This window comes from Pygoscelis adeliae, unplaced genomic scaffold (assembly GCF_000699105.1).
Source record: "Pygoscelis adeliae isolate BGI_AS28 unplaced genomic scaffold, ASM69910v1 Scaffold57, whole genome shotgun sequence".
Lineage (NCBI taxonomy): Eukaryota > Metazoa > Chordata > Aves > Sphenisciformes > Spheniscidae > Pygoscelis > Pygoscelis adeliae.
In genome coordinates this window covers 4,176,301-4,192,599 of record NW_008825615.1, presented here as the reverse complement: position 1 = coordinate 4,192,599, position 16,299 = coordinate 4,176,301, and the positions used below count along the sequence as shown (strand labels likewise).

The following is a 16,299-nucleotide window of genomic DNA, read 5'->3' as shown; positions in this document are numbered from 1 at the left end:
ACATCCTATATCAAATTATCATGTAAGCAAATGAAGTGAAATATATTGATCTGCCAATAGACTTTTAAGAAGTAGGAAAGTGTAATATGTCTTGGTAATGTTAATGCCTTTTTAGTTTATTGAAATATGAGCTGTTTTAAATTAAAAATTTAAATGCATCAATGAAAGAGAAGGGGAAATAAGATGTCTAATTCACGGCACCCTAGATTAAATAAAAAGGAGGGAAGGAGAAGTTTGCCAACTGTTTATAGTTTTACGGATGGATATGGGTACAGGGGGACAGCTCTTGTGATTGCATCTGAAGCAGGGCTTCCCCACCTTCACAGGTGGCGGTAAGGCCTGGGGCAACTACATGTTTGCAGGGGTGGTTTATGTTCCTCTTTCCTTGATCGCGCTGCCTGCCAGCGGAGGGAGCGCACCAGAGGATGCTGTATAGCTTGGGAACTGAGACTACAGCCATCCTTCAGGAAGGAGAACAACTTACACAGTGTACACTCTCTCTAGGTTCAAAAGTAATCTTGCGTTCTTGTTATAGAAGTTCTTTCATCTTTCCATGGCATTATTTTCCTTCTCAGTCCTATGGATTAGTTACTGATCTATTTACTCTGTAGAAATGGGACTAAATGGCCCTGAAAGCCAAAGTTTCTTATTCTGCATGGGAGAAGCATGGTACTGATGTGACTGAAGTGTTCCCCTTTTGTCAGCTCTTCAAGGAAGAGAAGATTCCTGCGTGAAGCTTTTTGAACTGATTTTTGTTAATTCTTGGCAGTAAAGCCAAGATACAATTGATGTCTGTCAGAAGTGAGTATAACTTAATTACGAGGACAATGAAAACAAGTTGCCTCTTCTATAAATGTCTTTGCCAGTTCTGGGTTTCCCAGAGCATTTTGTCTTTCTGCTACTTGGAAGAAAAATCTCTCAGGGCTGGGGCTGTTTTTATCTAGTGGCATTGCCAGACACATTGGTAGTACTAGTAAAGAAAGAATAGAAATATGCAGACTAGTAGCGTTACTGCAGCACGCTGGTAAAATAAATGCCCAGTAAGAATAAATGGCAGCACTATGAAGTTACTGCCACTCTCACTTCCTATGCCATTTTTGGTCTGAACGACTTTTGAGCACAGTACCTGTGGAGATTATTATTTTTCTTCCAGGAGATACGAAACGAAGTACAGATGACCCACATCTGGAAATTACTGAGATCAGCTCGCTCATATACCTTGGAAATGAGAGCTAGCATGTTTTTCTAGTTGTAAAATGTTCTCTGATCTGCAAGGTACTTTGCCGTGATTCAGAGTTGATCAGGGTAATATTGGGTGTGTTTGACATCCAGACAACAAAACCCTACTTTCTTTCAAAAGCTATGCAATAATTTTGTTAATCTGGAATTCAGTTTTAATTACTGAGCTAGCGAAGGTAACATTTTATCTCCAGCAGCAATAGCAGGACTTCTAAGTCATAAGAATTTAAAAAGTTTCTTGGAAATTTATTTCTAAACAAGAAGCAGCCCAGTGTGCAAGTATCTTAAAAGTACTGTAAGTCACAGGGTTTTTTGTTTCAAACACTGGTTTATAAGAAATGAGTAGAAGTCATAGAAATTTGGAATGACTAATTTGAGAAAATGGTGTTTCCCCTCAAAAAGACCATCTTTCAGGTGCTTGAAAATGTTTCCTCTGTCTTGTATGCAAAATTGTGGAGTGTCCTGCAATTGTGGTAGCCCTTTGGACTTGTGTTGGCTTGTGCAGCCTCACTGACAACACCAACATTGTAGTACCATTGGATGGCATTTTGTTTACTTGCCTTAAATGAATGGTGTCTTGGTCGTGTTCCTGGCAGAGGGAGATCCAAAAACAAATTACTGATATATCAAAAACAATTCCTCCAAAACCAAACAGCAAAAAAACAAACCAATAAACCAACCCAAAACAAAGTAACCCTTGGAGTATGAAACTCAAAACACCAGGTAAAGCACGTGGACAGGGTACAAGCAGTGACAATGCTGTGCTGGGTGATGTGTGAAGATGAAGGACGTGTACTTGAAAGATTTGTAGAACATGTCTCCTTATAGAATATCGTAAATACAGCTGTGGGTAGTGGTTATCCTCTTATCATCCCTTTCTAAAACCTTTTGTTAGCTTCCCTTTCTCTAGTTTGTTAACTTGCAGCTATTGAAATTAGGAGTCTTCATAGTAACAACTTTTTGGACACGAGGAAAAATTTCTTTACTGAGGGTGGTTAAGCATTGGAAGAGGCTGCCCAGGGAAGTGGTTGAGTCACCATCCCTGGAAGTACTTAAAAGACGTGTAGATGAGGCGCTTAGGGCCATGGTTTAGTGGGCATGGTGTTGTTGGGTTGACGGTTGGACTCGATGATCTTAGAGGTGTTTTCCAACCTTTATGATTCTATGATAACTTTCCTAATTATTAATTAATTAGTTTAGTCTTTCTTTTTAGTTATTTATTTCGTGGTTATTTAGTTATTGTTTGATTTATTTCATAGCCACTGGTGTGCTCATTTTTTTTCCGACCAGTTTGAAGTCTTAGCATATTCATGCACGATAGACTCCTATGGAAACCTACTGTCTATTCCCCAATGTTCTAAAGGGAAAATTTAATAGCATAACTAGGTTCTCCTGTTGATCTGTCGAGGAAGTACAGTACTGCTGGCAGATATTGTAAATATGTCTTATAGAGGATAATGTAGCGGTGTTTCATCTCCCTCCTCCTTCCTCCTTGTTTTTAATTTCATGAACTGAACAATTTTGTCTTCAGCCATGTATTAGATTGATGCATATTTGGAACCTGAAATTACTGTGGTACAGAAATATGTCAGGGCTAAAATGACCTTTTGCACTTCCACGGGGAAGATACAAAACCCAAAATATTTGATTTCCAGTCTTGTGCCTCCAACAGCAGGAACAGCTTTTTTTCTCTTGCCTTGGAGACAAACCAAATTCTTTAGTAAGCGCAGCCCTACCTTACGAAAGAAGACTGGTAAGACTGCGTACTGCTTATGGGGAGTGTGGGCAAGAGACAGTATACTTTCATACAGATGCTCTCATAAGATCCATCTACCTTTGAGTATGGACAGTTAGTTTTGACTGCCTGAAAAAAATTGAAGTAACAATACTTTTCTTTATTGTAAGCTTTTTTTAATGCTTGTAAGTATTTTTTACTCCTCCCCCATAAGCATGAGGGGTATGCATGCTTATCTGTATACACATCAGAACAAATTATTTTCCTTGAAGTGTTAAGAACATCGTAAGTTACAGAAACTGTTCTTATCTTTCATTTTGTTTCTGCTTGTCTTCCTCTGAGCTGTTACAAATTAAAGTGAAAATATCTTTATCTGTAATGGTGGTTTATTGTTGCTACGTCTAAAAAAACCCATCTACAGAGCCATATGCTTAATTGCAGGTGATTTGTTTGTAACTTGAATATTTCTGGGGCTGAGTTTTCCACTTCAAGCTGGTGTGTTAAAGGAATTGTTTGTTGTGTGGTTTTTTTGTTTGGTTGTTTTTTCTTTTCTTTTTTTTTTTTTTTTAAATAGGTAAAGATAGAGTTTTCAACACCCCCTTGTGTGAACAAGGAATTGTTGGCTTTGGTATTGGAGTTGCTGTTGCAGGTGCTACAGCCATTGCAGAAATTCAGTTTGCAGATTACATTTTTCCAGCATTTGATCAGGTTAGTACTAACAAATTTGAGAGAAGTAAAAAGAAATCTTATGACTGTTTAAATTACTCTTCTGTTAGCATTAATATTTGGTTTGAATACGTAATTTTTGCAAATATATCCACAGCTGTATTACTAATATTTATGCATGCTTTAAGTAAACGGGAAGGTACCAAGGCCAGTTTGAAGGCTGATTAAATAATGGAAATTAAAGATGTGGTTTGAAGCAAATGTCCGTTTGTTTTTATTTTTAGTTTTGTGGCTGTGTTGGCTTCAGCAGCCTTAAATTCCTCAGCTGTGTCTTCCCAACAGCATCTCTCACTTCTCTATGCTTCTGCAGCCAGCCATATGTCCACAGGACAAACTACAGATTTGAACTGGGCTCATTAACAGTGTGGGAATGGGGAAACAACTGGGCTGTATGGCTACTCCTGAGGCCTAGGCATCTAACTTGAACACACTAAATTATTGCCTTGTTTGCCTTGGAAAATGTTTGCTTTCCCACTGACTTACAGGATTCCTCTGCTTCCAGTTTGGTCCTCTGAATTCATGCATGGAGCAGATGATGTAGATACATTTCATGTATTATAGAGACTTAATGATGCATAACTGAAGGTATTGGACTGAATATTACTTTTGTATATAAATCTTCCCAGATTGTTAACGAAGCAGCAAAATATCGTTACCGCTCTGGAGATCTGTTTAATTGTGGAAGCCTCACCATCAGAGCCCCCTGGGGCTGTGTGGGTCATGGTGCACTATATCACTCTCAAAGTCCAGAAGCTTTTTTTGCTCACTGTCCAGGAATAAAGGTACGGTAACTCTTATTTTATGAAGATTAATTTTTTTGTTTGGTTTTTTTTTGTTTGGTTTTTTAATGAACCTGACCAACAATGAGTCTGGGTGCAAGCAGGGGAAGAAGAATGGCAGTCAAAGTCCACAACAAAAAATCTGAATATGTTAATTAAAAACTCTTTTAGAAGTTTTCAAGTTATAAAACTTAAGCCGTGTTAAGAGTTTGAGAATTTATAGCCATCATTGACGCAATCTTTAATAGACATAGCATTTTGTATTTGTGTGCTTTTTGCTCTAAAAGCATACATTTTACATTTGTTCTGTGTCCAGTATAGTACAGAAACTAAAAACTAACATTAATAAATAGTACTTTCCTTTTTTTCTTTCTGCATCTGCCTTCTTAAGTGCATATTCAAATTCATTTATATGAATGACAGTGACAGGCAATGGGTACAAACTGAAGCAGAAGAGGTTCCATCTGAACAAAAGGAAGCACTTGGCACAGGTTTCCCAGAGAGGTTGTGGAGTCTCCATGTTTGGAGGTATTCAGAAGTTGTCTGCACATGGTCCTGGGCAACCAGCTCTAGGTGGCTCTGCTTGAGCAGGGGTGTGGGACCAGATGACCTCTGGAGGTCCGTGCCAACCTCAACTGTTCTGTGATTCTCTGAATGAGAACTTTAGGCAAGCTTTCTGTGTGAGACAGTGGCATCCCTTGAAGGTAAGATTCCTAGCTCTTAGATGGATGACTTTCCTGGAGAAGAGGAAGGGGTGGGATCAGACTAAGAGAGCACTGTTTGCCAGCTCTCCATGTTTTCTGAGTAAGTTTTTGTCTATGGACTTGTACTTCTGGGTTAACTGGCATCTAGTCCATCGAGAAGTCACTCATAACTTGATTAATGCGGAAGACTTAAGCAAAACCAGTGTTTGTATGCTGAAGACACATGTTCATTGTTTATCTGTTGTTTAAGCTCTTGTCTATATATGATTTTGGTGTTCTAAAACTTCAGTATTACTCATTTACAGGGAGGCCATAGCCATTTCTCCGACTTGTTTCTCTTTACTTAAATAAAAAATATTGTATTATTCAATTTTATTTCATGGTATTTGAGAAACGGAATGCATTTTTGTCTTTGGCAGTTCTTTATGATCTTTGAGGTGTTCCTATTCTGAACTTGAAAATATTTCCTGATATAGACAAAAGCAATCTACAAAGTCTTTTGCCAGGTAATTGAATCAAACAGTTTCTTGAGCTTGTTTAAAAACTAGAGTAGTTTATTATCATATGGAAGCACAAGATAACTTATATGATTAAGATACTGATGCCAGGTCTAGCTAATTTATGCTGATCTTGTTGGTCAATCTCAAATCTTTATATACTGAACTAAATGCTGAGATTTAGTGGTCCACTCTGGTGATTAAAACTCTTTCTAATTCATAGCAATCTAGTACTACTGTGCTTAGTCTTCTGAATAAGTTAGTAAGTCAGAATTTTGTTAATCACTCCAGGTAATTTCATTTCTTTTCTCTCATCTCTGATGCTTCTTCTCATTGGTTTTTCACTTTCTTTCACTTTTCCTTGGGTAAAGTGCTAAAATAGGTTGCTACCACTAACAGCTGTCATATCAGTTAAAGATAAAGGGCACATTAAATTCTGTGGAACTGGTGGAACAATATACTAGTTTTTGATGCACAGAGAAGTATTTTAGACTATCTTTTGAATTTTGTATCTTTGTGAAAACAATGTTGTTCCTTCAATATTTTTTGCAAAGCTGTTCATTAATGCAGTTAAGGTTTAAGGCTTTATCTTCAAGGTTGCAGGTCTTTTTTTGAATGAACCCAAACCCAGCCCTTAACGTATGAATCCAGAAATGCAAATGAACTTGCGGTTCAGATGCATTTGCAAAAGTCCCACATCTATGCATATTTTCTCCAAATTACAGGAGAAAAGGGTATGTATCACAAGCTGGGAAGAGTAGGACTGATCTTTGGGGACAGCGGTTTTCAAAACTGCCCTCTTATTAAACTCTGTGGCAGGTTCCTGACTTAACATTCTTATTTTGTGTTTTTCTTAAGTGAAAGGTGAGGTTTGGATTTCCCAAGCAAAAAGGAGTTTGTACAACTTTGACTGTTCAGGGGAAGGACTGTAATCAGTACTTAAGACAAGGCTTGTTGGGATGATGAGGACATTACCAGATGGTTGTATCTTTTGTCTACTGTTGTGAGGATGTATGTCTTAATGGATCAGACTGTCTTCCAAAATTACTGTATTGACTCTCTCCATTCCATTGTAAGACTGCTCCAGGATATTTGCCGTCATGGCTAGAAGCTTTCTTTTCATTTCCCGCCTAAATTTGTTCCTGACTAACTTGTATATTTAACTTCTGTCCTTCATCTTCCCTTTCACATACTAAGAGAACAATTCTTTTTCCCTTTAGTCTTTTTTTTGTTAGACTAAACAAATCAAACTGTTAAAGAGATGTTAACAATTTCTGAAGCTCTTTTGGCAAGCATTTCATTCATTTCCTTTCAAATCAGTTTATATAGTCATGAAGTATTCCAGGCTGAGTTTCTAGCAGTGATTTTTGCAATAGCACTAACACTTCCTTGGCTATATTATTATGCTTTTTTAGGGATGTACTGCATAGTGTCCTAGTCATCCTTTGAGCAGATAATAAATTCATATCTGAATTTCTACTGCCGAGTTCTAAACCTATAACAAAAATGTAGTCCTTAAATGTGTGACTTTTCAGTATGTATTGTTCAGTTTGCTTTTGCTTTTGTCAGTCATGTCCTCAATGTGAACTAGATCTTCTTGGTGTCATCCTTTGTAGCGGTAGTGACTCTCAGCTTTTGAATAGTTTTCATTACCATGTTCTGACTTAACATCGTAAATGAATAAGGTAAATAAAGTCTGTCCTAAAAATGATCCCTAAGGAGCTGCACTGGTAACATCCATTAGTTGGGTAATTTCCCATGTGTCTGTTACCAAATGCTTTGGTGAAATATTAATAGACTTAATTTCCCTTGTTTAGAAAAATCACTTATCGAGTTAATTTGATGTGATAGCAGATTTAGGTTGTGTTTTGACTCTTCTATTACTTTTATATAATTAAACGTTCTTACTCTCAAAAAATATTTTGAAGCCTTGGAAACTCCTGGAGGCAGTAAGGTAACATGTCTGTAGTTATATGGATTTTTTTTTTCTTTAAACAAGTGCTACAACTAATGTTTTCAGTCAGAGGGGGCCACTTCTAACTTCACAGCTATAAAAATGTTTGCCAGTAGACTTCATGTTGCATGTGCCAGCTCTTTGAGATCTCTGGGATATAAATTAGCTGGTGCTTCTAATTTGAGGGAATTGAGCTCTTGGGTTCTATTTTCATTTCAGCTGTGATAATTTGGTAATTTTCTGTTCGTAATCAACATTCTCTTAGATCATCCAAAATTAACTCTTCTGTTGGCAAATCAATTATACTTTTTCCTTCCAAGTATTCAGATTATGTCTGGAGGCCTTCCTTAGTTTTCTCTTTGTTTGATGACAGTTTCAGGTATTTTTTGGTATTTGTTCATTTCCAAAATGAACAAATTTCAGGCTTCTACCATAAGCAAGGAAGTCAACTTTAAATAGCTATTTTGTTTTTTAGTCTTCAAAACTTACTGGACTAAATCTGAATACCTTCCAGGCCTGCTCTGATGAATCTTTACCCAAGCAACTGAGGATCACTCAGCTGAATTTTTTTGTCATACATCTACATTAATTTTACTAAACTAACATATTTTTTTTTTTTTAAAATCTGACTGACTTTATTCTGTTCCTTCTACCTCAGGATGCTATTTCTACCTTATTGGAGGGGAGTCCATTAGTATTTAAATCATGGTGTAGAGGGGAACTATTCAAGCCTCATCAATGAACAAAATAAAACTCAAAATTTGGAGTGTGTGTTAGTAATGTAGCACTGATGTTAATTCACTTTGTAAGAACTGCTCAATCTGTACATAGGTTTATTTAAAGCAAATAATTGCTTGGTTTTTAATATTAATTGAGGAAGCTTGTAGCAGAATTGCAGTTTAAATAAACTATTTAAAAAATATTTTTACAGATTGTTATTCCAAGGAGTCCTCTTCAGGCCAAAGGACTGCTGCTGTCATGCATAGAGGACAAAAATCCATGCATATTCTTTGAACCTAAAATACTTTACAGAGCTGCAGGTAAAGATTTATATGCTGTATGTTCCAATAAAGCAACACTTTTTTTTTGGCATATATGTGTTGATAGTCACAGCTAAAACAATACTGTAGCAGAAGTCTTGACTTGTTTTGTCTCTAGCTATGTTTGGGTGTTGTGTTTTTAGAGGAATTGTGAAAACTGAATAAGATCTCTAAATTTGGCTGCAAAGATAAATGAACATTTACAGTCTGATTCATGCTCAGTTAACTTTCAAAGCAGAATGCTTTGTACAGTCTTGGGTTAAAAAAAAAAAAGAAATAGAACTAAGAGGCATTATCCTTTATCGAATTGCAATATAAATTTGTCAGAAGTTAAACTGCTTTCTTTTTGATAACTCTAGATACTAAAATAAGTTTCCAGATCAGTTTTTATTTTTCCAAAAGAACTGAACATCACCATCATCATTTTCCCAAAGTTAAAATTTCTTTGAAGTGCTTTATTTCTAAAAATCTTGAAAATTTGCCCCTTAGATTTTAATCTTATGTGGAAGGAAGTATGATTGCCATTAACTTTTAAATTTGTTTTAGTCATAGTGAACTTCTTGGTTCAAAGAAGTTTTAACAGCTATCGTTATGCGTAACATATAAGAACAGAGTAATTTGAAAATGATAGTGCTTGAGTTCGTTGTAAAAAATTAGCTTGTTACTTCTTTGGACTGGAGAAACTGGACTGAGAACAGATGGATGAAAACAAATTTTGCATGTGGAGATAGGCAGAGTGATTGGGTGAGCAACTGATAAAATAGAAACACTGAAGGTAAGTGACGGCTTGAGTTCTATGTCATATAGCTTTAGATACCAACTATGCTTGAATCCGTCAATCCAATTTATAAGTTGACTCTGTGTGTGGACTCAAGTTGAGTGAAGGACAAAATGTTTGTATTTTACTTTGGACCTTTTAACAGCACTTTTCCATCAGTGCATCCATTCTGTTAGTAAATCTCTCCTCTTCTTAGAGAAGAGAAGCAAAGAATAACAAGGGAAAGATTTAGAAAGCAGACATCAAAGCTACAAAAAAATAGCAGAGTAACTATTAAACAAATAGGATATTTACTGGGGAAACTGTTTATTTGCTTTTAGATTTTCAAAAAAGACCCAGAATTCCCATTAGCAATGTATTTTTAAAAGTGCAGCTATTTTTAGTGTGGTGTGTGTGATGTACCCAAAGGGTACATCGCTGTGTTTCCTGTGTTCACTGTGTTTTGAGAACTTACTGAAATTTAGCAATAAAGACCTCTGACTCTTCATTTAGATGAAGTAGTTTGGAAAATGAACTTGAGTGTTAGAGTCCTGTTAAACAAAGAAAAAAATGGAAGTTTAAAATTCCTGTGTCTTTAAAACAACCCTTAGGTTTTTTTTTTTCAGTATTTACAATTCACAAGTACAGACTGTAGAGTTAATAAAATATTTGCTTTCATAGTGGAATGAGTGGCTGCACATCAATATCATACAGCTTTTGAGAATATAGGGAGGTTTTTGTTTTTGAGGAAATGACTTGTAAACCAATTGCTGGATCATCTAGTGAACATAAATCAGCCTTGTGATTGAAATCTTGAGTAAAGACGTGCTGAAATAGCGGTTAATGTGGTTTATGTGATGGTCAATAACCAACCGCAGCGTTGCTGCAAGATGATGTTGATAGTTTCTGAAAGACTGTGATTTCCTCCTATATTGCGATGGCTTGATTTTCAGAGACGTTACCTACATTTTTTTCTTAAAATTTCTAAGAACATCAGTTTAGTGATCTAGGCTGAAATTTATAGTACATTTGTGTCAACATGTGACGGGGATGATTGTGACAGGAAACTTCTTTCATTTTGAGACAATTTTGAGTGGACTTTATTATTTCTACAATATAAAGAAGGAATATTTTATTATGTGAAAGTGTTTCGATGTTCCTTTTATTTTCATTGAAAACCTTTCCCTCTGGCATTGTTAGTTCATCTTCTTAACTGTTTAGCTGTCCTTTGTGGGTTGGGTCAGCTTCAACTGGAAGAAGAGTGGTGTCTGGGAATTTCGTCTAGAAAATTAATCTCTCTTAGAGTTCCTTATGCTGCTGGCCATGGTCAGGGTTTCTTGTAATCCACCATAGAAACGAAGTGGCCTGGTGAATTCAGAAATGGACCAGGGTCATCATGATTGATTGTTTGGTCCAGAGGCAACAGCAATAAGACAGAAGCCTGATAAATAAGAACAGGATAAATGGTGGAAAGAAGGATTTTAAAATGCAACTGTCTTGTGTTTTGAGTAGAGCAAATTTTTATGATATCCCATATGAGTCTGTTGATTCTAGTGGGAGAAAGAAGATAGTACAGATTCAGAAATTTGCATACACAGTAAGCTTGAACTATATATGTATTTCTTGTCTCTTTCCATTAGTGTCTCAAAATACTACAGGGTCTTCCCAAGGCTGGGAACACACAGGCTTTCCAAAACAAGAAGACAAAATGGTATCAGATATTCTCTGTTGCTTTATTTGTCTCTATTTTTTTTTCTTTTTTGGGGAGAGGGGTAAGGGGAGTTATTGATTTCTACCAGAAACTTCCACTTTGACATTGATACATTTTTAGGAGAAAGACAGGATATTAATAGTATAATATGGTATAAAACCCCACCCAAGATTTGGAACCTCATTGTTCCAGACAAAAAAATCATTTTCTTTATTTCCATGATGATGGCTAAGGCTTTGAATAATGAAATTATATTGCCCCTACCATAAAATTTTTTTGTTCTAGTTTCATGTGAATAGACATGTTTGTTGCAGAGAACTTCATGAGTGATGTTACAGTGGGTGTGTAAGGACTTCATTGAAAAATTGTGTCAAAGACGATAATGGGAAGTAGTATTTTCTATCTGTAAAATTAATGTAGGCATTTGAGCTTCATCATTCTCCTCTAATGGAATTTTCTTTCTCCCTATGAGGCCTCTAAATAGCTATCTGTGATATTTTGTTCTGAGTTGTTAATACCTTTGAAATTTCAGCTGAAAATTAGGCTGTAGATGGGATAGCCTTCAAAACACAGGATATCTGTCCTTGTTCGTGTGGGTTGAAGCTACTAATGCTTTGTTTAAAACAAACAACCAACCAAACCAAAAACAACAAAACCCCCACACCCACTACACCCCAACCAAACAAAAAACTGTCCTCTGCTTCTGCCCCCAACTGTTGCTATTATTGTTGAAATTAGCTGTTGGATGCTAGTGATGGAAGATAATATATTTAGCTTAGGATGTATAACCTGAAGTTGCTTTTTGAGAATGTTAAGCAGGGTGCCAGGTCATTGCTGTTTTATGGAATCTCTTGTGCAGAACCAACCTTGTGATTTTGCGTCTGATGCATAACTCCAAGGAGCTATAGAGGCCCACCAATTGCTTTCAAGTTTTTTTTTTGGGGGGGTGGGGTGGGGGTGTGTGTGTTGGCTTGTTGATGACAGGGCAGGTTTTTCAAGATTCAAGCATAGATTTTTTTCATAACAGTAAAGACATTGTACAAGAAAAAAAAGAAGAATCTTTGTAAGTGTTTTGAAACATAAGTCTGGTTTCCAAGGTAAATCAGAGCTGTAGCACAAAATATTTCAGTGTGACTATCACATGGATATTGTGATTGCCTGCTATTTTTTTGGAATAATTAATTTAGCTGGATATCTTCCCAAATGAACACAGATTTGCTTATTTAGATATGTTGTGTGCTTATTCAGACATGAGGTAAAACTAACCATGTTATTAAATGAACATTCATTTCTATAGGAATATTTGCTATCCAAACATGCCTTTTGCCCACACAAGATACAAGAATAAAATTAGGCCTTAAATATTCACCTTGGTCATCCCTGGGAGAAAGGTGGATGTCGAAGTAGCATTGCATTATGTTCACTACATTCACACTGTGATGAACTGAGGAGAAAAGGCAACTTCCAAAGTGAGGAACAGCTTTGCAAGAACATTTTGAAAACATTTTCCAGTTCATTCAACAAGTAACTCACACTTTACATATCCAAGAGCCCTAGTAACACCAAAAGGAGGGAGTGGACTTAAAGCTAAGACCTTAAGCTTTGCCTGGGTGTCTGTTAATAGTTTTAAAAGTTGCATAAGAGAACTATCTATTTTGTTTGAATGAAATACAGTTGCTAAGTTTCATATTCTGCATTAGCTCTAATGTGCAATCAATTTGAAATAGTCCCTATATACAGATATGTGTTTATGTATAGGTATATATAATGTTATCTATGTGCATATATATGTTTATATAGATACATATGTATGTAAGACATACCATAAAGCAGTAACTAGATCAGAAAAGAAAAAGAAGTATACTTAGCATGCATAGTTGTAGTAATTGCAGATTTCTTCTTCCCATACTCTGAAGCAGTACAGTGCCTACAGTATCTGTGACTGAGCCCACAGGCAGGACTTGCCTATTTCTCTTGCACAGTCACCCTCTTTACTAGCAGTTTGTTTAGCAGAGGACTTGCTGTTCCTCAGTGTGCCTGGGCATTTTGGAATGCTCACCCTTACTCTTTGTTTACTTGCTTGGACAGTTACGGCAGTGCCACCACCAGCTTGGTTGTGCATATGTGGAGTGGGGAATGAGTGTTTCTCGCCCTGGACAGCTCTTTTCCTTTCGAAACTCTTGAGTGGAGGATCTTAGTCAGTCTAGCAGCCCTGCATGGTTCCCACAGGAGATAGAACAGCCTTTTACTTGCCTCACGCGAGTCCCTCCCAGTAGCTGGTGTTTGGGACATGTGCTGTTCCCACCCCAGCAGCTGGTGGCCAAGACCCTCACTTGTTCCTGTAGCTCATACCACAGGCCCAGGGTGTCTGCACCCAGGTTTGACTCCTGTTGCTGGCCTGGTGTCTTGTCTTCTCACGCTGGTCTCACCAGCAGCTGACACTTAGTCCTTGCAGCACATAACCCTGCACAGGACAGGATTTCAGAAGAAGCTGGGATTGACCACCATGATGAGGCACAGGGCTCAGTCAGACAGACATGCTGACCGGCCCTGTTTTATGTGCAGCTGGCCCCTTCTATAACCCTTTCTGTTTGTTCCCCACGTTGTTCCTCCCCAAACCCCTTCACATGCCCTCACCAGCTGGTGTAGTTCCATGCACGCCCCCCCCCCCCCGGGTTTTTTTATTTCCCCCGAGTTTTTATCATCCCATTTGACAAGGTCCTCCGTCAGATAATGTTACTGAAAGAAACACACCCACGTTCCCCATACCCTTATCAATAAGTGGGACTGAGCAGGTTTGGTTCTTGTTACTGCCTCCCTCATTGTTTGTTGGTTAGGTTTGTGTCCCTGCATGTTCTTCCTTACGGCTTCTCCCTCTTCCTATTATCCCCTTTCGAATTGAAAAGATCCTTGTCTAGACACCCTTAAGGGAGCAGATTCTCTCTCCTTCCACATAACCTTACAGTGGTCATCAGAAGCTCTGTGTATGTTAATTTGGCTTGTATAAAATTAGAAAGGAGCAAAGAAATGTAAGCCTTTCTGGGTAAAAGTACAGAGTTAAATATACAACTACGCATATAGAGAGAGAATTCTGTTGCTGGTTAACTTATGAGATTATAATGTTATTGAAAGTGCCATGGTGAAGTCCCCCTAAATGTCAGAGATACTAAGAAAATATCTGAATTAAAAAGAAAAAGGAGGCTTCGATTTATAAAAAGTAGTTAACAGCCTGTGCAGTGTCAAGAGCACTTAATGATTATGAATCAAAGGAGAAGATGAGTCACCTTGACATTATCAGGTTTAGACATCTTGTGCAGAACCTACTCTGATGTTTTTTGACCTTTTCAGTTTCATTTAATTGTACTATATATGACATTGGTGGTGTAGAAATAAATACGACTTGCATCAGTGGTTGTTATAGAGACAAGACAGGTAAGATGAGAAAACATGTGTTTTCCTTCTGCTGTTCAGATTGCTCTTTTAGAAAAAGCAACAGATGGTGCAGCCTCTTAAAATTAACTTGTGATGGCCCTTTTTCTCTGATAATTACAACTTTTTGTTAATCGCTTTATTTGAAATCTCTGTTTGAAATATTTGATTTAAAATATTTTATTTATATCTTCAGTAATAGATGAATGGGCTGCTTTGTATAAATGTTGTCCTGGTTTGGTTAATTATTATGGAAGAACATGCATAGAATAATTTCATATGCTACTTTTCATCATTGTTAGTAGAGGGAGGAGTTTTTCCAAAGGCATTTGAATAAAATCCTGCCAAATATGGACTTCCCTATAAATTTTTGACAAGCTGAATTTTGCATTTGAAAGTGTCAGGAATTCTAGATGAGCTCATCCAATGGACATCCTGTTGCAGAATGGTTTAGCTATAATAAGAAATCAGTTAATTTGTGTAATTGTATGTTATATTTAATTTCCTTAAGTGGATAAAACCATTGCACAGAGGAGGAGCTCTTTTTGTATCATGTACACCTTCCAGTTCTTCCTCTGGTGCATCCCACTGTCACTTCAAAACCTCCTCATTCATGTCAGTTGCCTGGGTTTCCACTTGAAGGTCCTGTGGCATCTGTATAAGGTTCTTGTTCTCCAGGTTTCATGTAGGTGACAATCCCATGAAAAACAGTTATGGAATGCCAATTAGTATAGTTGTGAATTTCATTATCATTCAGGATCTCTGCTGTTTTTTTGCCTGAGAGTTTTACGATGTGCAAAACCCATAGAATACTGGTCTGCTTTACTGTCAACCAGTAATGTGCAGTGAGCAAGGGCTGGATGTGCCTTTCCCCTCTTTCTTTCTCCACCCTATATTCCTTTAGCCACTTGTATTCAAAAAAATTACAGGAAGACACAGATATTTTAATACATTAAAAATAATAGTTTGCAAAGAGGTCTGATATTGTGCCATATTTAAAAGCACCTTGTGTTTAAAATTCAATTTTTTTTTCTTTTTTCCTTGATTGAATGGACATGTGTTCTTGAATTATGCAGAAAAAACAGTTCCTGTTCTGTTTTAGGAAGAATGATTTAGTTAATACGTATGTCTCCCCTGTGCCTGTTCAGTTGAAGTGAGATACCTCTAACGTAAGCATAGGCAAAAACTTTTTTACTGTGAGGGTGGTCAAACACAGGAACAGGTTGCCCAGAGAGGTTGTGGAGTCTCTGACCATGGAAATACTCAAAACCTGACTGGACATGGACGTGAATGACCGGCTCTAGGTGACCTTGCTCTGAGCAGGGGGCTTGGACTAGGTGATCTCCAGAGGTCGCTTCCTACCTCAGCCATTCTGTGATTCTGTGAAATTGGTAGTATTTATATATCATTACTGGAAAAAAAAAAATCTGCTGTAATTTAAAAAAAAATATTCACCACTTGATTTATTGAAAAGTTATGTTGATAAACTGTAACCCAGGAAAAAACCTAGGTCCTTCTACTTGTGTTGGATCTGCTATACCAATGAAGGACAAATACAAACCACTTAATTTCTCCTGCTGGTATCACTCAGCAGGATTCTTTATCATAACTTCAAGAAGCAATTTTGTTCAACAGGAACTCAATAACTATTTTATGAACTATGAAATATGTTAACGAAAAAAGTAGAGCCCCTTCTTTATAAATTGGTTTTGTGTATTCATACCGAGT

At 37.1% G+C, this 16,299-nt stretch overlaps 1 protein-coding gene across 1 annotated transcript in view; it reads left to right on the top strand.

The window, feature by feature from the left end:
- BCKDHB (branched chain keto acid dehydrogenase E1, beta polypeptide) overlaps positions 1–16,299 on the top strand; it is a 136,890-nt gene that overhangs the window by 19,600 nt on the left and 100,991 nt on the right. The window contains exons 3-5 of the mRNA XM_009333128.1: positions 3,549–3,682; positions 4,327–4,482; positions 8,566–8,674. Coding sequence (XP_009331403.1) covers positions 3,549–3,682; positions 4,327–4,482; positions 8,566–8,674 — 399 coding nt within the window. The remainder of the gene's footprint in view (positions 1–3,548; positions 3,683–4,326; positions 4,483–8,565; positions 8,675–16,299) is intronic.